At 35.5% G+C, this 22862-nt stretch overlaps 2 protein-coding genes across 4 annotated transcripts in view; both read left to right on the top strand.

The window, feature by feature from the left end:
• LOC110021583 (methyltransferase-like protein 13) overlaps positions 1-18597 on the top strand; it is a 32042-nt gene extending 13445 nt beyond the window's left edge. Inside the window, exons 2-10 of one of the 3 annotated variants that reach the window (XM_020720136.1) lie at positions 7314-7394; positions 9946-10059; positions 10216-10284; positions 10443-10462; positions 10548-10600; positions 10710-10740; positions 10866-10944; positions 17722-17843; positions 18284-18597. In XM_020720136.1, the coding sequence (XP_020575795.1) occupies positions 7314-7394; positions 9946-10059; positions 10216-10284; positions 10443-10462; positions 10548-10600; positions 10710-10740; positions 10866-10944; positions 17722-17843; positions 18284-18343 (629 nt within the window). In that variant the 3' untranslated portion in view covers positions 18344-18597. Of the gene's footprint in view, positions 1-7313; positions 7395-9945; positions 10060-10215; positions 10285-10442; positions 10463-10547; positions 10601-10709; positions 10741-10865; positions 10945-17721; positions 17856-18283 lie in introns of all 3 variants that reach the window. The other 2 variants (XM_020720135.1, XM_020720137.1) reach the window with 2 other exon arrangements.
• Positions 18598-19870: 1273 nt separating this feature from the next.
• LOC110021582 (probable protein arginine N-methyltransferase 6) overlaps positions 19871-22862 on the top strand; it is a 32748-nt gene continuing 29756 nt past the window's right edge. The window contains exons 1-3 of the mRNA XM_020720133.1: positions 19871-20243; positions 21282-21347; positions 21436-21504. Of these exons, the coding sequence (XP_020575792.1) occupies positions 19980-20243; positions 21282-21347; positions 21436-21504 (399 nt within the window). The 5' untranslated portion in view covers positions 19871-19979. The remainder of the gene's footprint in view (positions 20244-21281; positions 21348-21435; positions 21505-22862) is intronic.

Here is a 22862-nt window from a genome sequence, read left to right as displayed (position 1 = left end):
AGTGTCGGTCGTTTTAATTTTTTAATTTTGGTTTTGGATAAGAGATAATTTTATAGATATGAAATTAGTATAAATATAAATATGTGATTTTGATTTTTTTGAAAGTAATATATATATTTTTTAATTTTGAAAAGAGATGAGACCAAACAAGTCTCACATTTTTTAATAGTTTGGATGACTGAGTACAATACCACAAATAATACACAATTCCCGAAGAATAAACATAACACCTATAGTAGGCTCAATCACCTAAACTAAAGAATTTGTGACATCCATTTGGTCTGCGAAATATTTTTATATGAGACCAACAAGTTTCCCTACCTAATATAAAGATTAGATAGAGTTTATTTTACCTGAGTTTCAAGTTCCCTATAGTGGCAAACCCCTATAGTTAATTACATCTTAAATGACCATGGTCACTTAAGAAAACTCTCGATTAAGATCAGTGGTTTTGCTTTTAATATTTCAAAGTTCAAGTTTCCACGATTGGACGTTGAAAAATCAAATGGGAGTGGCTCAAATAGGAACAACTATTTTAAGAAATCCAAATGAATGAAGAGTAGGGGATATCACAAATTCAGGGAAAACCCTGGTGATTTCACAACTATCTCATTATTTGACTTTATGTCTTTGAAATGATGTTATTCAATGTTTATTCCTACAATTTGTTTAGAATTTAGGACTTATATTCACACGATATTCAATCGTGCAAATGACCTAAAAAGATAAGAGGATTTACAACGTATCATACAACAACCTCGGAATCCTAAAGTGTTATGATTTATAATTGCACGACAGGGTTATGCAAAAGCCTAAAGGTGATATGTGAGGTTTTACGCTGCGCTAGACAAACCATCTCGAAATCCTATGGGTTGTTATTTAAACTAAGGAAAGTGATTAGTAATATGAATTTGTTTTGACATTGCTCTTCTGAGTGTCCTCGTCGTGCTGCCCACAATATTTGCTCCAAGCTCCTCGTCGTAGCACCTTCGGGTTTGATATTAGTTTTAAAGGGTACATGTAATCATTGAGTTTTCCTACACTATGGTAGGTATAGTGTGTAACAAAAATAGTGTGTAACAAAACAATAAAACATGCAGCATAAAAGAAAATGAACAGTAGAAAGTACAGTAAATAAGAAGAACAGTATAACATGCTGTGAAGTAAAATATTGTAATGTAAATCAAATCTGTATTTGGCAGGCCTGTTGCTCCTTTAAGCGGGCTAATATTTATTGTATAAACAAAAGAAACATTTCCTGAAAAGCTCGAGAAAATCGACAAATGACCCACGGTGGAAAATTCAGAAAAAATCGACAAAGACAATTCTAAAAAAATATCAAAATCTCGAGAAGATCCCGGAAAAAGGGACCACGAGTGCTTTTCCCAAAAAATTCAATAAAACATATGAAAAATCCGAAAAGAGGGGATTGCAAGCACTCGGGTCGGGGCTAGGCTTAAATATATATATATTTCGCTCAATTATAATATATTTGTACTCGAGGGACGTCGAAGACTACTATCGGTCACCCGGATGTATAGAGCTCGTCATTCAACTAGAAGTGTGTCCTACTAAACTTAGGAGGGTACTTCTTAGCCCGGTACTGATAACCAACAAGTGGACAACCAAATTGTTACACATTTAAAATTTATATTTTAGCACGCACATGGATTTTGGGCATACAAAAATGAAGTTATATCAATTTCGTAGTGAAAATATTTTTATAAATATTGTATCTGTTCTTATCATATTTTTGAAAAGTATAATTGTCCACGAGTAGATCACGCTGTCGGGTGTAGGACCGCCAACAACCTAAGAAGGTACGGGTCTCCTGCTAGTCTTGTGTCAGTGAATGATAGTATCATCCTATAGTTTATCAGGTCCCAGGATTGGGTCATGATATCGTAGGATAGAATATCATTCTGCTCTACCACCGGCGTGCCTTTGTCATCATTGTCCTAAGCCTCAAAACAAAACCGACCTACTTGCGACCTTACTTGATGGTTTCATATATAGCAAAATGCTTATATAGGTTTCATATATAGCAAAATGCTATATATGAGCACTTATGTATCAGAAATAAACACAGAAAACCGAACCAATAAGCAAGAAAAAAAAAGAATAAAAATGGGAATGAGAGAAAAGAATAATTAATCCACCTAAAAGACCGAAAGGATAAAGGGTGAAGCAACCCTCAAAATTGTGACAAAAAGATCTGAAAAAGAGAGCTCAAGATCCTTGAATCAATCCAGAGGATATCATTTTCTCAATTTTTTTTATAATTGGATCAACCCAAGAAGGGTATCCTCTCCAAATTTTGTTTCGAACAGGTCAAAACGGGCATAAAACTAATGTAATAACTGTACCCATGGGTCCACCACCTATATGTACTCACACATCCAAGTCTGAACTCAAATACAGTATTTATGTTCTCCAATCTTTAATGTTGAATCTCCAAACACTTTTTCCAAACAACAATTTCATAAGCTTTCAAATTCTTTCATAAATCCAACTTATATCAACTTCATGATTCCCCAAAATAAAGCTATAAAAGCCTTTCATATTTCACAAAATAAAGGAGAATAATCCATAAGGGGTAATTTTCTAAATCTTCACAAACTAGGCCAATATCGAATCCATTCAATTCCACCCCTTGTTATAAGCTTTTTCACAATTGTATAAATGTAACACTAATTTAGAAAATTGGCCGGGGCAAAATGAACCTAAATAATCCTCAACAGGCTCACCGGTAAAAGCAAGAAAGAGAATAGGGGCTCATGGGCAAGGCCAAGAAAAGGGACAACTTCATAGCAAAGGGAAAGCCTCACGGCCAGGGGCACCCGAACCAACCATTGCACAAACCAAGGAACCACCACAGTAAGTCTCACGGCCAGGGGCAGTGAGGAGAAAATCAAGCCCCAAACCAACCACATTCAACATAAAAGAGCTACAGGTGAAGGCTCACGGCCAGGGGCAGTAGAGAACAGCCAAACAAGACAAAAAGAAACCAATTAGGATGCTCATGAGTAGGGGCAGCAGACAAAAAAAAAAAAAGACACCAAACCAGCTTCACAGCAAATGGAAAGTCACCACAAATATCACCATTGTATTCTTTTGATATACATAAAATAGTGAATGGACAAACTCACATAAACTATCTAGATTGAAACCATTTTATTGAGCACGACATGATAGTGAATTGATTCATTTATATCAAACATTCCCACATAGAAGTTAATATTTAGAAGTATACATAGAAGTAGATATTGAAATCATGAATTTTTGGATGACAAACTTGATTACTAATAAAAATCTCAGGAGAGATGTTAAAGAAGAGCTTTCAAACAAATCGTGCCCAGCAAAGGGGCAAACCGAGCCCACCAAAGGGCTAAAACATAAAGGGATTCCAACCAAAACACAAACCCAAAAGAAGCCAAACCGTGCCCACCAAAAGGGCAAACCGAGCCCAGCAAAGGGGGCAAACCGAGCCCACCAAAGGGGAAAACCGAGCCCAGCACAGGGGAAAACCGAGCCCAGCACAGGGGCAAAACAAAAAAGAATAACTCCAGCTATAATTCAATTCCAAAAGAGCTAGAACCGAACCCAACCAAATGGGAGAACAAAGAAAATGTTTCCAGCATGAATCCATTCCAAAAAGATAAAAAAAACGAATCCAACAAAATCGGAAAACAGAGAATAATTTCCAACATTCATTCATTTCAAAAGAACAAAAAAACTGAGTTCATCAAATGGGCCAAAACGTAGAAACATCTTTCAGCTATAATTCCAACCTAACAGTGTAAAAACCGAGCCTATCCATATGGAAAAAAAAACAAAGAAAAAAATTTCCAGCTAACATTTAATCCAGAAGAAGTCAAAACTAAGCCCATCGAATGAGTCGAAACGGGTAGAGTTTCCAGCATTTATTTAGACAGAAATAACAATAATAAAAAACACAACATTTTATTTTCAACATGAATTCTAGATGAGCAAATAACATTTCAGAGTTCATATCCATGCCTTTCCCATGTATTTCGAGCAGAAAAAGAAATGCAAGCAATCCTTTCCCCTAAAAATCTTTCTTCCTTTAACAATAAATTGATTCAGCAAGGAGAAAAGAAAGAAGGCTATAGCTTTCAACTTACATGTATAGAAATAATAGAAGTGTAAGAAGAAGATTTGCATGTGACAATGGATCTAAACATGCTTTCCCTAAAATGTTATTTCAACTAATCAGCGCATAGAACTTCTAAATAATAAAAGTATTAAAGACCCAATCTTTGATATCAATGTCATTACGAAATACCAGTTAAGACAAAACAAAGCCTCATGTATGCATTCCATATTTTAATATTTCCAACATGTGTCTAACAGGGCAGCAGAATAGAGAAGAAAAGGAAGAAGTACCTTGCTTGAGATTTTCTAAAAAAAAACACACAGAAAAAGGGCACCAAGCTTCCAAACACCCATAACACAAGGACTTAGCCGAGAAAGAACTTCAGCAGAGCCTCTCTTCCTAAAAGCTTCGAGAAACAGTAACCAACGAATACTTCAAACTCCCAGCGCACAAGAACCTAGCCAAGAGGGAATTTTGACAGAGCCTCTCCTCCTCTCAAAAAAATTTTCAACAACCCAAACAGTGCTCTGGTAAGCTTTTTTATAGGCAGAGATAGAGAGAGAGACAACCACCTACCAGCCTCACTAGTGGTCGAATCAGGTAAAGGGAGAAGAGAAAATGCATTTAGGGAGGAGGAAATGCAGCCTAGGGCAGAGGAAGAGTCGTCCAGGTGGAGTTTCACCGTTGGAAAGCTGCTCTCTCTAGCAGAGCTCGAGAAGGCAAGCCGCGTGCGCGAATGACAACGGAATGTCGCGTGTGAGGGAAGAGGAATGTCATGTGTGACCGAGGAGATGTGGGAGAGGAAGACTGGCTCGGCGGCCATGGCCTCGATCAGTCGGCTCGGGTGCGGCTGATCGCGTGAGCTACGACACGCCCGAGAGGCTCTTGGTCGAGGCAGGAAAAAAAATCGTGCGACTGGAGGAAAGCCACGTGTGGGTAAGGGTCAAATAGGGCTTATGGATAAAAATTATAATTATAATCAATAATATAAATATAAAAATATTTAATATTTCCAAAATAATATTTGATTTGTATCCTTTATTCACGCATCACAACATAACAAAATAGATGTCCTTTTTAGGTAATTCTAACGTTCCGGACGCGTTGGCGTGGTTCGTTTCGTCGTCGGAGGTCGTTTTGACGAATTCATCGATTTACGTGCAATTTGCTCGTGTCAGAAATTATAGCAATATGAGTGTCTTTTCTTGCTAAAATTGGTGTATCGGATGCGCTGACGCAGTTCATTTCGTCATTGGAGGTTGTCCAGAGAAGTTCGCATTTTCACCAATCCTTAAGCTCAATTCTAGTCCGATCTTGTGCAACTTAGTGAATTTTATGCATTTTGTGTGTGTGTGATGATAAAGTCCTGAAGAGGTTTCCTAGGGCTTGAGATCCTATTGAGAACTTCTCTTTGGGTCTCCAGATGATAGTACGACGATGGTTTTGACATCATCAATGCGAGACATCACAAGAGAAATAGGAAGTGACTGAAATTTCTAAGAGGATGGATTCCAATACTAATTTTTTAAGATAGTCAATAGGAATCCCTAGAGCTAGATCCTAGGATCAGAAGGAAAAGAGTAATGACCTCAAAATGAGGTTAACAAGGAGATGTTTAACAAACATCACTGTTCTTTATGTGGTGTTATTGAGAAGACCTTTTGAGGTTTGAAAAAAATATCATTCTACGAGATATGCCTATATAACCTTTCAGCAAGCAAATGAAGATTGTGACTGCTACAATCTCTCTACAATTACATTTGTTGGCATCCATCACGCACTTATATTGATTTCAATAGTGTAGATACAAATCAGTTACGTCCCTCTTGAAGCATATGAATATTGCTTAGGACAATTAACATCACAAACTGATTGTGATATAGGCGAAACTTGTACACATGATGGGGAAGATGTTGGGGAGACTATTGAGTTGTGATAAATGATTACAAATACATTAATTAATGAGTGAAATAATGGTGTATGTTAGATTTTATTTAGTTATGCTTCATGTGTAGTGTAAACTCTTAATGTTTATTGTAATGTGTATTTTCATAAGATTTTTTTGTTTAACTGTTTTAACCATTTTAACTGTTTCTATATATTTTTCATACAACTGCACATAAGGGCATTTCTATTTTTTGTTCGTAAACAACTACAACACAACAGAAATACAATTATATTTTTCAAACAGAAACACAACTTTCTGATAACAGCTTTCTTACAACAGTTTCACAGCTGCAACTACCCAAAATGCACCTTTAGTCTTCTTCCATCATTTGTCTCAACCTCACTAAACTTGTCTTCAATAATAGGCAAACAACCCATCTTTAGTAGTATGCCCACAACAGGAAACCAACAATCAACTCTCTAACTGATAAAATGAGAGAAAAAGTTAAACCTAAGAAGAATACATGCTATCAGAGGGCATTGATCAACCATATTTCAATCTAGAATGGATGAGTATCAAAACTTGCAACCTTTATTCAAACTGTATGGTTGTTGTCTTGTTTGGTCCCAAATTATGGGAAATTTTCTCCAGAGACAAGAAAAGCTAGGATTTCTTATTGGCTATATACTGATTGATGGTGGCTTTGATTTTACAGCTCAACTGTAGAAGATTCCTCAATCATGTCATGAATATGGAAATTCATGACATCAAGATTGAATAGAATATGCGTTTTTTAAACCATGGCCAAAGATAATGGGTATATAATGAAGCAAATATACTCAAAAGTTTGCTGACGCCACCTTTGTCTTTAAAATTAAGTCATACAACCCCAAACCATGCCTGCTGATGTCCGATAATTTAGAAGGCATGTTTTGTAAATTGTAATTATTGTAGAAAAAGCATGACATACAAAATTCTTGATGTAAATTCTAAATAAAGCCCTTATACAACAAAAACAAGTTTCGATGTCAACATCAGTTGAGGCACCATCAAGCCAACACTATTTCTATGGGGGGAAAAGACAACATTTATGTAATTGGAAGGTCTAGAATGAGAAGAACTAGAAAAACTCAATACCTTCGTGATAAAAATTGACAAACCAATAGATAGATGCTCTATAGATCAATTAGGTAAGTATCCTACTCGATATCTCAAATGCATTTGATAAAAGCGTGATAATCAACTAGGTAGCAGCATACTACATGTCAAACTCTTCAGCTGAATTTTCTTTTTATTGATCTTTTCCAGGAAACCAAGATGCTGATGGAATTCTAGCTACTATTGCTATTAATGGATGCATAGAATTGACACATTTACTTTCATTATCATGTATGCTCTACATTCCAAAACCATCCATGATATCCATTCATTTTTTTTTTAATTTGAGAATTGAACCAAGAGGAAGAAGATTGGGGATGCTAAAGAGCAAGGGCTCTACAATCTTGATTAGTATTAATAGTAATCACATCCCTTAATCTTATATGAAAATTTAAATGTAATGAGCGCATACATTTGGCTCCATCATAGTTGGATGAGACACCAATCATTTATTGTACTACAATAAATGTTTTTCTTACTTCATTCAATAAAATTAAAATTGATAAATTTCAATGTGAGGTATGTCAAATTACCAAATACCATAAAGCATCTTATTAATTAAGCTATTCAAACGCCTTCATGTTTCTCCCTAATCTTATACTAATGCATGATGTCCATCTCTTATTGCTTATACGAATGGGGCCAAATGATTTATTTCTTTCATAGATATTACTCACATACTGCCTAGTTATTCTTAAGAAAATATAAATATGAGGCGAGTACAATCCTTTTTTTTATTTTATAAAATGACTCTTATCTAATTCTAAACTAAAATTAAACATATTGTGTTTGAAATGGCTATAAATATTTTATTTTGACCTTATACTTTTCTTCTCCAATAGAATTGCATTACCTATTGATTATCCTTTATACAAAGACTCTACAATAAAATGGGGCAGTAGAAAGAAAAATTTTTGACCTGCTTGAAATTGCTATGCCTCTATCCTTTGAATGAGAATTTTAGAATTTTATTGGGTGGAGGCAGCCTTAAATAACACCTTTTTAATAAACCACAGTCCTAGTTGAATATTAAAAAATAAAACACCTATCAAAATCCCTAACACTTTTTTCTCTTACGTAAAACATTCACTACACACTGAGAACCTTTGGGAGCATCACCTACTTTCATATAGATCAAAATCATCAAAATACTAAGCTTGATCCTAGAGCCCTAAACTGCATCTTTCTTGGATACTACTTGACTCTAAAAAGGTATGAGTGTTTTTGGCTATCCGATAATCAAGATCTAGTAAATAATTTATCTTATGAGGTGTTGACTTTGCTGAAAACCATGGATTCTATAGCCAACGTTGCTTTTAAGGGAAGCCGTGGGATAAAGAAAATTATAATTTTTTATACGTTGGGTTCCCAACACCTACCCAAACAGCCCCAAATAGCTTAGATTCCCTCTTTGAATAGTTTTGGCCAATTGTAAGATGTTGCCCTAATAGTGCCTTTACCTAAACCATTATTAAAAGTTTACTCGAGGAGGAAAGAATCCACCTCTAACTGAAGCATGTTCAACCATTAAAATCCCTTCAAGATCAACCAACATTGCAACGATGTTGTGGACTTTATCTTTGTGACTCAAAATGAGAATGATATATGTTTGCATATTCTTCTAAGAAAACGAACCCAAAAATGCAGTCAACATTTAATAGTTCTCTCTAATATTTCCCTATCACATAATGGCTTTCTAATTGAAACAATAGATGCCAAGAAACACTTGAGAATGAAGAATGAAAAAAATAAGTCATGATTAAAGAAAAGAGGACCCTAAAAAAAATCAATCTTGGGAGGTGATAGAGGAAAATAAATTATTGGATGCAAATTGTTATGCACTTCCAAGTACAATGAAAATGGCTATAAAAGAAAACTAAACTTGGATTTCCAAAAAGAAAAAAAATTAAGTGGATACAAATTGGCATACATTGTCAAGCAAAATGCGAATGTTAACACTCGAAAGTCACAAAGGTCGACTCGTTACAATAGGTTCTATGCAGATTTATCAAATTGATGATGGAGAATTTTTTGCAAACTTTAATGCTTAGATTTAAATGAAGGAAAAGAGGCTACGCTTTGAGGAGAAGTGGCGCCGTCTCTTAACTTTACTTCCCCCGAGCTTTTCTAAATCCAAGATTTATTCTAAAATTAGAGAAACATAGGAATTAAGCACGCAAGATTCTTTGTTCAAATATTCACTAAATTTTCCAACCAAAAAACTGCTTAGGACACTGAAATAAACATCGAAATCGTGGCAACTAAATTTGTGTCTTCTATGCTCTCTTGGTGCATTTCTTTTTTGTGCTGTACTAAATCAAGGATTTCTGTTTGAATGAAACTAGCATATGAGAATTGAGTCTAAGTTCATAGTATATCGATCTTCTTTGCACAAAATTTTTACTTCATATACATATTGTTATGCGCATGCTTGTTCCATTTGACTAGCAATGAAATTCGAATGAAAGTAAAATTTTTGTTGCAAAGAAAGACAGTTTTGAAATCATTATTCTTTTAATGCCTTGCCTCTACCACTTATCCAAACAAAGGCTTAACTGATCGCTTCTTGCATATAACTAATTATTGATCTCCATCTTTTTTCTGATCCAAATTACCTATGGATTTCACCTTAATCTTCGGCAGAGACTATGATTAAAGATAAGGCTTACATCCCACTTTCTCATAATGATACTTCATAATTCATAAAATGCAATTTTTTTTTTCTAAATATAATTTAACTTTAGTTTTATATTGTTAAATGCTTATATCATCCCAAAAACAGCACTAGGAGAAGATTTGGTCTCTGACGGCTACTTGGATGTTGTAAACATTGATATATCATCTGTGGTGGTTGAGGCTATGCAAAAGAAATTTGAGGGGAAAGCAGAGCTGAAGTGTATCCAGATATCTATCAGTTTTTGTAGTGTTTTTTAACATAATTTTTCTATTTGAATCAGTTTAATTTTGCGAAATTCATGTGCATACTTTTCTCTTTGTATAAATTTAATTTTGCAGCACTCTTGTGCATATTTTCCTTCTCACACTAGTACAGATATTAAAATGGATGTGCGGGATATGAGTGTGTTTGAATCTGGTTCTTTCGATGCTGTTATTGATAAAGGTATTGCGCCATTTTATAGTAAACATCTTTGGATTTCATTATTATTACATGTTGTTTACTGTTCCCTTTCCTTTTCATTTATCATGATTCGCTGCAGAATATCTTTAAAACTTTGTGATTCTTGTAGTATTTCTTCTAATGCTATCCTTTATATTCAGGAACACTGGACTCTCTCATGGTGGGTGGGCAAGAACTAGGCCGAAACTTATTTTTATCGTGTTAACATTATTAATTATTACACTTATTGTCTTCTATGCATATAGTGTGGCCAGAATGCACATCTTAATGCAATTAAGATGTTGGAGGAGGTTGGCAGGTGACGTGATAATATGCTGTAGTCAGATTTGTAATTTCTTTTTATTCAATGATTACTGAAATCATATTATCATTTTTGTAGTAATTGTTCTTCTCTTTTTATATATCAGGATCCTAAAAAACAATGGTGTCTATATCCTGGTATATCTATTCTTTTCTTAAGTATTCAGATCCAAAATGTTACTGAAAATTATGTTTACCGGTTATTGGTGACAAAAAAACTGCTTATACTTTAATTTCATCTTATATTTTTTCTACTAATGCAGATTACTTATGGAGAGCCAAGTTATCGGTTGCATTTGTTGAAGGAGCTACAATTTTGGACCATAAACTTGCATATAATAGGTAATTGTCATTATTATTATACTGGTTATCATAGCAAAGGTCGCAGTATGTATCCTTTTTCATATACTGTTAATTCATGATCTGATATGCTTAATGTAGTTAATGAAATGGACAACCATTTGTCAAAGATATTGTTTGGATCAAGTGTTGGCCATTAAAAAATTATTGTAGTAAAGTTTTGTATGATATAAATGAGGACGTTAAGAGTGAAAGAACTCGTAAATTTTGATCTGGAAGCATTCATATTAAAAATATGTGATCATAGTACATATTGAAGATAAGATGGTGAAAATTAGACATTGGTGATTTGAACATGCATGATGAAAAGCAGAAAATACACCTAAATATGCCAACAGAATTAAGGTTGAAGGATCAGGGTCAAAGGGGTAGACTTAAGATAATATTGTTTGATGTTGTTCTCCAAAATGTCCTGTGCAAGATTGTTGACCTCATTTTCTGATAAGGTCTTCACTTCTCTTTTTAGAGCCTAGGGTGTAGCTTTAAGCTTCTCTTGTTTAACCCTCCTAGAATACTAGTACGGAACCCACACAATTTAGAAAATTCGAGCCACCTCGTCACTCCTTCGTGTTTCGCATGGGCGGTCCCAAATCCTTAGCATTCCGTTGAGTTGATTAGGATCGACGCATGAAACTCGAGTCGAGTTCTTATATTAATAGGAGCAGCCCCTAGGGAACCCCTTTGCGACCCGAACACTCGATAACGCCACGTTTTGCGCACGCATCGCACCCCACACAATTTTAGCTTAAATTGACTCGTCCGTCTGCAAACTCGTCCGAACGACCCCGGATGACGAAACGGACCGCGCCGACGCGTCCGTGACGTCGACTTTAGCTAGAAGGGACACCCATATTGTTATGGTTTCGCGCGCGAGCGTCTAGCACGGATATCGATGCACCTTATTAGCGGTGCGCGGGCCCGGGCTCAGCCCAGATTCGACTCGGGTTCGATTTAGGATGGACTTGGGCTGAACACGGGCTAGGCACCAGCTTACCTGAATTTGAAATTCAAATTTCAAAATTCAAATGGATTATTTAAATTCTGTCTTAATTAAAATTTGTTCAGGTCTTAATGTTTTCCATTTAATCTCCCCCTATATTTGGAATTCATTAATTTTCCCGCCAAAGTAACGACTATTGACCCCGCTTCAATTCTAAAAGGAAGGGATCGCTCCTTCCTTCGTAGTCTTCCTCCTCTGCCTTTCCTGAACGCCTGCTCCTCCGGCCTCCCTGCTCGCACTCGACTGGAGACTCCCTCTCCGCTTGACAGAAACTTCATTCAAAACCTGCTCCGCTCGACCCCGAACGCCCGCTCGCCCGCTCGCCTCCTCCTTACGCCGAAGACCGCCGCTTGCTCTCTCCCGTCTCCCGCACCGAAGCCCCAGAGCTCGATCCCGTCTCCCGTATGCTCCTCTGCGACTCGCCTTTTTCCCCTCTCTGCCGCACGCATCGAAGTCTCATCCTCCACTCTCTCTGTTCGATTTTGTCTCCAACACGACGAAGCCGCGCCTCCTCTGCTAACAGAGCCTTCGTCATCTCACTCGCCTTCTTCTTCCCTGGTTTGCTCGATTCCGTCATCTCCTTCCTCGCTTCCGTCATCTCCTTCCTCGCTTCCGTCATCTCCTTCCTCGCTCGACAAATTCAGCTTCGCTCTCTTATCTGCACTACACCGAAAAGCTGCGTTCGACTGCCCTCCTCTGCTGTCCCGCTCTCCTCAGCATCGAGCCGATCCTCCTGCTTCCCTCTCTCGTGAAACCAGAGCCCACCCGCTCGTCTTTCCACGGCACGACAAGTCTCCCGGTTCAATTCTCTCCAAGTTGCGTCTCTTCCCTCACCATACATCCCCTTTCTGCTCTGAGCCACGGTAAGCAAGGTTTTACTCTTAGGCTCGTTGTTCGTATTTTTTATTTATTTTAATTCCCATCATCTGTTGAATCTGAAAGAGCTATTCTATAAAGAAAATCAAGCTTGTCGGTATGCTGTTTGGAGAATTTCCATGCATCAATGCTTGTTATTTTTGGGGTTAAAAGTGTAGTTGGGAGAAAATGGGAATACCTAGGCACCACATTGCTCTTAAAGCTTCCATGACATTTATATAAATATTACAGGAGGCTTATTTATTCGTATGCCAATAATTTTGGCTATGAGTTGAAATTTTCAACTAATCAAACGAAGGATGGTGCTTCTAGAAGTGATTGGGAGACGCCTCATAGCTTGCCGAAATTATTTTCAGCTATTTAAAATATATGTTAGCTGTTTTGAAGTGATTTAAAACACCTGTTTTGAGATGGTTTGGAGGATGTTTCGCTGCAGTTTTCTGGGTCTTTTAATTTACCGTTTCGGGATGGTTTATCATTGTTTTGGAGGATTTTGTGTTCCATTTAAATGCTATTTGAAGTTGTCAATCACTGTAGAGTGCTGTAGGAGTGCTGCGATGTGCTGAAATTAATGATTTTGAGTGTTGCGATGTGCTGAAATTAATGATTTGGTGTGCCGCGATGTGCTGAAATTAATGATTTGGAGTGCTAATTGCTGCCCAGTGTTGTAGGAAGCGCTGTAGGGTGTTGTCAAATGCTTCTAGTTGCTGCCCAATGTCGTAGGAAGATGTAAGATCACTGTCCAACGCTTCTAATTGCTGTCCGAGCTGTAAGAGCTGTAGGACCGTGATCCAATGCTTTTATTTGCTTCCCAGTGTCATAGGAAACCGTGTAGTTGTTGTCTACCACTATTTGGGTTCGTAGGAAGCCAGCTAGTAGCTGTCCATCACTATTTGACTTCGTAGGAAGCCGCCTAGTAGCTGTCCACCACCGTTTGGGTCTGTAGGAAGCCACCTAGGAGCTGTCCACCACGATTTGAGTTCGTAGGAAGCCACGTAGGAGATGTCTACCACAATTTAGGTTCATAGGAAGCCATCTAGTTGCTGCCCACCTCTGTTCGGGTTCGTAGGAAGCCGCATAGGTGCTGCCCATTGTTGTTTGGGTTCATAGGAACTCATACAGACATTATTCAAAATTCCTAGTTGCTGTCTGAAGTCGTAGGATCACCGTACACACTTGCTAGTTATTTACCGGAACCGTAGGAGGTCATAGTTACACCATACTAGCTCGCTAGGTGTAGTCAAGAGTTGTAGAAAACCTTAGGATCGCCTGTTTGGAGTTCCTAGCTGTTGCTACAACTTATTCTATTGTTTACGGTTTTCATCTTTTCTCTGCAATTTTTTTAAATTCTCTGCAAATTATATTGTGCTTTGTGAGTTAAACATGCAACAGGAATTGCAGCAGCAGATACGCCACGTATGCATGTACATTTTATTTGTTGTTGTTTATTTATTGCAATTACTCTTGCTCTAACACGTTATGCAGGTACTGAATACAATCTCACTTTCAAAACAAAACAATTTTTCAAAATTAAACAACATTTTCAAAAGAAAAAAAAACAAAACATAATACGTTCTTTTGAACTTACGGGATTCTCTCGGAGGAGGTAACCCACAGTTGCTAACGAGATCTCCCCGGTTTAAATGGGTTTCACAATTTGTTTAAACTAAGTAAGTTCAAAAGAAAATAGTAATACCGGAACGAGGGAACCGTGGGATCCTAACTGGTATCGCTCTAACCAACTTTAACCCCCCCAATGACAACCAAACTGAGAAATTGAACACACCTGGTAAAACTGTTTGAACTTTAGACATAGGACTATTATTGCGACGAGAAACTCGGAGCAACTTCGTGTGCAGCACGGCAAGGAGTTTGGAGCGGACTACAGGTGGAGGTGGTCGCCGTTCTACAACAGCAAAACGAGTCTACACCAACTAAACTTTCCTAGTTTAAACAACTATATGATTTTGAGGTAGCTCGCCTAAAGCGACGTAAAACCTCACCCTATTTTAGGTTGTGCAACGTAAGCCTTAACTCGCGTTAGGTTCCGAGGTTGTCATCTATAATGACGTAAAACCTCTTATCTTTGCGGGCTATCTGCATAATCAGTTATTATGCAAATGTAAGTCCCAAATAATAAAATTGACAGGATTCAACATTCAAATAAAATTCTCTCTAAAACACAGTCACACAGTATGATAGTTTGGTAGGTCACTGAGGATTCCCCTCAGAATCTGTGACATCCCCTACCTTTTACTTCCTTTGGACTCCTGAAAGTAATGTTCTTACTTGAGTCATTTCCACTTGTTTTTCTACGTATTACCTTGAAAACCTAAACTTTGAATTCTTGAAGACTAGAACCACTAATCATTATCGAGAGTTTTCTCAAGTGATTCCCGTCACTTGGGATGTAATTAACTATAGAGGTTTGTCTCTATAGGGAACTTGGAACTCAGGTAAAATAAATCATATTTAATCTTTGTATTAAACAAGGGAATTTGTCGGTCACATATAAAAGGTTCGCAGACCAAATGGATGTCACAAACCTCGTATCTTTCGAGAAGGTGTATCATTTGTGCAACCGGGCACGATTATACAAATTATTGGGCAAATGAGATACAGCCGGTCTCATTTTTTTAAAAAATTAAAATACACTATTTTCATAAAATTATATACCTTTTAGGTTAAATTAAATCATCTACTTTTCAAAACTATAAAAATATTTTTCGAAAGCAAAAAGTTGACCGACAAAGATAAGCTTGAAATCTCATGCTACACTCCATATAGAAAGAGAGAAAGAGAGAGAGAGGGGAGGGGAGAGGAGCCACACAGAGAGAGAGAGAGAGAGAGAGAGAGAGAGAGAGATGTAATAAGAGGTCGAGGACCTTTTGACGGTTTATTCACATTTCAAATAATTGGAAAGTGTTGCTAATATTTTAAGTATCACTTAACACTACCTCAACTTCATATAGTCTTGTTGGTTTTGATTCAATTTGGAAAGTGCTACTTATATTTTAAGCATCACTTTACTTTTGGACCTTACTTTGATCTTAATGCTCTTCTGGTCGAGAAATGACCTTATCAATCCAGATTACTTGGTAAGAAATTGGATGGAATCATCTTACGCAGATTGAACAATTTTTATCTGGTTCGAATTCAACCAAGCATATATTTATCAACGCACACAAAAAAAAATCTGTTATTATGGGTCTCAAGTTTTAATGAGAAAGAGTAGGGGTTGATTTAAGGTTTATACCTAATAGAAGTTGTAGCAATCATTAAGCTGGCACAACTTCTTGGAATTGTGTAATCTTGATGATGATGTGGATGTATAATTTCAAAAGATTAACAGACTGTATTACAACATATGCTTGGGACTTGTATTTTGATAACTTATGTCTTCAAGAGCACCAAGAAAATATTCTGACAATGACTTAAGGTAGATTTGTGTGGGTTGCCTATCCGCAATGTGACCCATTGTGTTTTGGATGTATCATACTCGATTTGTGCCTACCATTGAACTTTTCACCATTTGTTTCTGCGCAGAGAAAACACCAGCCAAACCGCACCCTTGTAGGTGTGCACCAAACCGCAGAGTGGCACTTGGTGTACAACTTGAATTCGGCATGATTAATACCCGATCATGTTGGTTCAAATTTAGTAAATAAACAAGTTTAAATATTTTTTTTTTTAACTCAAAGTTAAATGAACCAAATTTAAACATAGTTCAACTCATTTATTAATGTTCACAAACAAATTTATTTGTTGTTCAATAAGTAACTTTTTAAATGTTGTTTACTTTTATGATATATTATTCAAAGAAAATTTTATTAACTATAATTTATTTATTATATATTTAATCGTAATATATTATAATTGATTATCAATATGCATATAAATCATATGCATTTATTATTATTTTTTTATTTCAATAAGCTAGTTTGTTAGCCCTTATTTAAGCTCTTTAATTGTAATAAAGCTTACTTTTAACTTATATATTATTTTATATACATAGTATAAACTAGTTAGATGCACATTTAAAATTTATTTAATTGCTTATTTATGATATTTATAAAATTATTTTCTAATTACGTAATATAAAATGTCAAATACTTATTTGACTTTTTAGTTTATTTATTATTTTTACATGCAAATTAATTAAAAAAAATTTAATTTTATATGAATAATTAAGCACTCATTCAAATTTTTAGCCTATTCAATTAATATAAATAAGCTATCTACAAATCAAATATGATCATAAAAAAATTTAAGCAAACCAAGCATGAACATATTTATGAAAGCTCGGCTCGAGGTCGAATTGAATATGAATAATTTATGATTCGACCAAGCCAAATTCAATCCATGACATACTCGACTCAACTCGGCTCGGTTGCAGCCCCATGCAGATTATACTCTCCTGTGATGCACTCAAGCTCCTGCTTGATTCTTGGCTGAACAGATATATGGTTGTTTTTTAGAGCTTTTCCTTTTCCTTTAATGATAAATTTCTAGCTGTATAGGATAATAAATAGTTGTTAACGAACTATATTCTGCTTCTTAAACTATTCTGAAACAGAGAAACATACTTCTGTTGAGATCTTTACTGAATCGAACTGTAGTGATAATTTCCTTATGGAAGATTGACCGACAGATCGCTTAATTCCTATGTCTTTACATATCTAACACCTAAACTTCAATTTTTATATGTATGCCTCCTTACCTATGCATGAAAAGGTATATTTCACTTCTTAAAAGTTAAAAAATCGTATTATTTTTTTACGTGGTAAAAAGTAGAAGTTTTAGGTGTTGATATGTAAATACATAAGAATTGGGTGGCATGTTTGTAAATGCCCCTTATTTGTTACTGCCTACTGGTTGTGCAGATAGGGTGGAGAAGAATCCAGAGCAGAGGACCTGGGAGCTAACTAAACCTCTGCCATTAATCAAAGATGGCACTTCGATCACCGCACTTATCGGCTCAAACGTCGAAGTTCACTACATCTATGTATGTATCAAGGTAAGCAGCTCCATTGGTGCCAACACGTCACCATGATTCTGAAAATCATGTTTTGTTGTGAAATTACTGTACAACATCAGCTTTCTTACAGCTACAACACTCTCTAATAGGCCTGGTTGTCGTAAAAAGTTCTCTTAACTTGGGTATAAACATGCATGCCAGCCAATTTCCATATGTTTTTACATATCTAATGCCTAAATTTTTTTTTTTTTACATTTATACCAACCCCTCATCTTGCACATATCACATAAAAAATACCACCATTTTAAATTTTAAAAAGTGTAATGCTTCTTTTGTTTCATAGGTAAGTTGGTATGTATGTAAAAATTAAAGTTTAGGTGCTAGATGTATAAATACATAGGAACTGGTTGGTGGTATATATGTAAATCTTCCTCAAATTTTTATTTTAGACTGCTTTGATGTTTCAGGATGAAACTTTGAGACGACAGGCAGATTCAAATGCCAGGACTGAAGAGATTTCATTATAAATGCCGGAATTTTATTCATATTTTTGGTTATGACTCAACATTAAGATGACAGCTCCCAATAAAATCTGAAATTTTTGAGGTTTGTTATGCTCTATTAATTTCTGTTGATTTAGGTTTATTGTTCTTCACATTTGCTGCATTGTTGGCAACCTGTCTACATACCTTTGAGCTATTGATTGTTTAGTTTTTTTTTTTTTAACTCAGCTCTTTAATTTAATAAATTTAGCCTATTGTGATCCAAATTCATAATTCTCAATGATCTGATCGTGGCACACATAAATGTATTGATTGGGTTGTTCAAAAACACCATCTACGTGTTAGTTCTGTAAATAGCATTGTTTCAAGTGGTATGTTTGTAATTATCCCTTTTTTTTATTAGTTGATGCAATTAATAATTGTTGCAAAAATCTTCATTAGCATTTTCATAATTTTATTATTGTGGTTCTAATGACTGCTGTTATGTTGGCAAAACCAATTATCAGCTTCATAAATGATGCTTCATCAAATTTTGTATTAACATATTTATCTATAGCCAAGTTATGGGAAATGTCACAAAATTTCTTCATTCAAATGCATATCTTATAGTTTAAATGTTGATTTATTCAAATATTTCACTTGAGCCCCCCAAAAAATGATTAAATAAATAAAATATTACCTTTTTATAACCACTTAAAAGTAGGTAAATATGTAAATAGTGCTAACATCATTTATAAATTACCTTAGAATAATATTTCTTTCCTTCTCATCGCAAATATTGCTGGACAGCAAATGGTTTGGTTCATTTCATTGAAAGTATTATTTTTTATTATTTCTATTAAAAAGTAAATTTGTGGAGTATTTTAAATTTATGAAAATATTTATTTGCAACATTTTCATTAAACTTTTTTGAGTTCGTTGGACTAATTTTTTTCACTATCAACTTCAATATGCACTAAGCATACATAGGGCCTAAAGTGAAATTGAAATAAATTTGAACTTAAAGATTAGAGTTAAACAGTTAAATATATTTTCTCAAAAAATAAATTATAAATAATGTCTGATTTTTATAAAGATTTACATACATACCACTCAATTCATACGTGTATGTGTGTGTGTATATATATATATATATATATATATAATATTTAGATTTTAATTTTCGAATACATACCATCTTATTTATATATGAAAAGATGTATTTCACATTATATTATTAAAAATTATATATAAGGACAATTTTTTTTGAAAGATTTACATGTATATCACGCAATTCTTATCTATTTATATATATAACACTTAAGCTTTAATTTTATACATATATATCATCTTGTAATGTGTATTTAACTTCATAGAAATTAAAATAATGATATTTTTGGTGTGATGTGAAAGATTGGGTGCAAAAATGTGAAAAGTATAATTGATGTTGTTATATATTTTAAATTCATAGGAATTGGGTGGTATTTATGTAAATGCCCCAAATCTTTTCTTAATTTAATGGGATTTATCAAAAGCTTATTCAAAATATTTATCACCCATTCCCACCAAACGTCCTTTCATCTCTCTTTCGCAAAACCCCAAAACCCTCGTTTTATTTTCCTGGTTTCTTCCATTCATTTGCCATAGCAAAGGCTTCATTGTCTGCATCCTTCTCCTTGCGATGCATCCGGGTTTCCCAGCCTACCCCGGCAACGGATACGCGACGCAAAGGACGGAAAAGGCGCCGCGGTACCGGCGGAGGAGGGGCACCGGCGGCCGCCATGGCTCTTTTCGGATTTCGCATGATAATTTCTCTTCATCCTCTTCTTCATCCCACGCGCAACAGTATCCAGTTGAATGGGCATCCTCTCCCAGATGGAAGGAGTTCGATGATGCTTACTTCCAGTCTTATTCCCAAATCGGCATCCACGAGGAAATGATCAAGGTCCTTCTCTTCTACTCTCTACCTTACCCTCCCGCACACGAACAGAGGAGTCTCCATTTTACGTTTAACCTCCCCTATCACATATCATTATGCATTTTTTTTGCGCGAGAGTCTCCATGTTAGGCATCGCTCAATTTTAAATTAGAAGATTTTTGAGAGTTTGTGTAGTATATAAGCACTCGAACAGTGGAGCAAAGTTGACATTTACTGCTTTTGCATTCTTAGTCAACCGCAGGAGACAATCTGCGTCTATAATTTCTATAGCGCATCTAAATGGTACCACATTAAGCTAATGAAATTTGGTGGCACATTATGGAAGAAATTATTCCATACAGACCATTTACGCAGCTCTGCGTGCGGACTTCCAGTAATATGTCGCTACGTGGAGATTATTTAAGTGAAACCGCAAAAATTATTAAGGGGTTATTGGGGTGTTATTGTGAGATTATTGCGGGCCTTATGCAGGGGGCAGAGATTATTAGAGGGTTATGCAGGGAGCGGAGATTATTGAGGGGTTATTGAGGTGTTATTATGAAGTTATTGTGGAGTGTAACTGCAGATGTTTATTGGGAGGTTATTGAGAGTGTAACAACAGAGGTTATTAGGAGGTTATTAGAATTAATGCTTCAATAACCCCCAATTACCTCAGTGATTCCACTTCAATAATCTCCATGGCGGCATATTACTGAAGTACGCACGTAGTGCTGCGTACGTGCTCCGTACGTAATAATTTCTCCCATTATGGACCCACTGCACCCGTGAACAACCACTCATCTAAGCAACAACTTCGGCCTTGTAAACTAGAGGCACCATTAGCATGATGTAAACTTCAAGAACTATGTATTTTCTACGTTATTCATGCATTATAGATGGAATTGATATAGGACAGTTACTGGGTGTAGCATGAAAGTATCTGCAACTTAGTTATATCTATATTGATTCATTTATCTTGATCATGATTTTATCTATATGGACTCAAGACTGGCTATTTAATGGTGTGAATAACTGCTGCTGTCTAATTTTATTAATATTGTTTAGGATCATGTGAGGACTGAAACTTACAGGAATGCAATCCTGCGACATCAAAATTTAATTTCAGGAAAAGTAAGAAATTTTCCTCTTGCTCTTTTACTTGAAATGTTATGCTCAAATTTGAAGCTTGGGTATGCTGTTTTTTGGGTTATTTTTGTAGGTTGTAATGGATGTTGGCTGTGGGACAGGCATTCTTTCGATATTTTGTGCTCTTGCTGGTGCTAGAAGGGTAATAATGGCCATCGAAATCATATATCAAAAATACTTATATGCCGTTTTTTTTAATTCAATAGTATATATAGTATGTAGTTGCATCAATAATCTGTGGCTCCATTATATTTGGTGTATGAGCTACCGTCATCACAACGCCGTGTAATAGTGTGGTATTCATGAAAGACTGAAATTTTTCTTCTTTAAAAGTTGTAAACTGACTTTTGTTAGTTTTTTATTATGAAATAACCAGACAAGTTAAAGCAAATATTACCACATAATGTTTGAGCAAATTGTGACTTCATTAAGGGTTTCTGTTGATGCCTTACATATAAAAGCTATTTTTAGGAATCAGGAACAAAAATCTATCATTTAAGAATTTATGCTTGAGAGCTTAAAGTTGGGGCAAGAAGCCTTCTTGTTTGTGAGCCACATGCCTTTATTGGACATATGGATCTAGACCATTTGCACTATACTTTTTAAAGTCAGGTTTTACTAATTTGGAATTTCTTCTTATATTGCTGCCATTTTCCACTCTGTCATACTAGGTCACATTTACCCAAAAGGGAAAAAGTTTTATCTTTCTAATTTTCAAATTTAACCAATTGCTAGTTATATAATACTAACATATTCAGATACAAATTAGATGATATAAAGCACAGTCACTCTGAAAGGCCGTCAATGTCATCATCATATCTAGCATGTACATGCGTTACAAAACGGACACAACTCTAACGCACCCAACATATGTGTGATACATCAAAATTCAGTTTTAAATTATTTTTATATTATTTCAAAATTAGATCCAAACATGGCTAAAGCACTCCTTGACATAGCCTGTACACATGATGAGTGCGAATTATGTTTTTTCTTAGAGCAAGCAATGTTTTTCATTGATGTTGGTAAACTTGCTTTTGAAGAGAACATTCATGTTAGCTATAATGTTGATTGTGATTGTGAGAGGTCTAATTAATGGTACATCAATTTGCTCATTATTTTTGCAGTTGTTTTAGAGATTATTTTCCTTTTTTTTTAGTTTTGGGGATTTTGTGTAAATAATGCAATATTGATATTGATAAAATCATATCTAATGATTAATGCTAGTGTAGTATTCATAAGTTAGCACATTTTATGACATATTTAAATATTTATATGATTTAACTGATGTTAGTTTTTCTTTTATTGATTTATAAATTCTTTATGGGATCTTGTGATATTATAGTTAATTGTAAGATGATTTTTTATTATTGACATTTGGCGTTTTGATCACACTTTTATATTACTAATTTACTAAGGAAAATAGCATGTCCTAGATGTGTCTTATGCGTATCCAAGTGACTTTGGGGCTTGGGGCTGAACCAACCCCACCCGGTTCAG

This window comes from Phalaenopsis equestris, unplaced genomic scaffold (genome assembly GCF_001263595.1).
Source record: "Phalaenopsis equestris unplaced genomic scaffold, ASM126359v1 Scaffold000135, whole genome shotgun sequence".
Taxonomy (NCBI): Eukaryota; Viridiplantae; Streptophyta; class Magnoliopsida; order Asparagales; family Orchidaceae; genus Phalaenopsis; species Phalaenopsis equestris.
The sequence above is the reverse complement of the archived record's forward strand: the minus strand, read 5'-3'. Positions and strand labels throughout refer to the sequence as shown.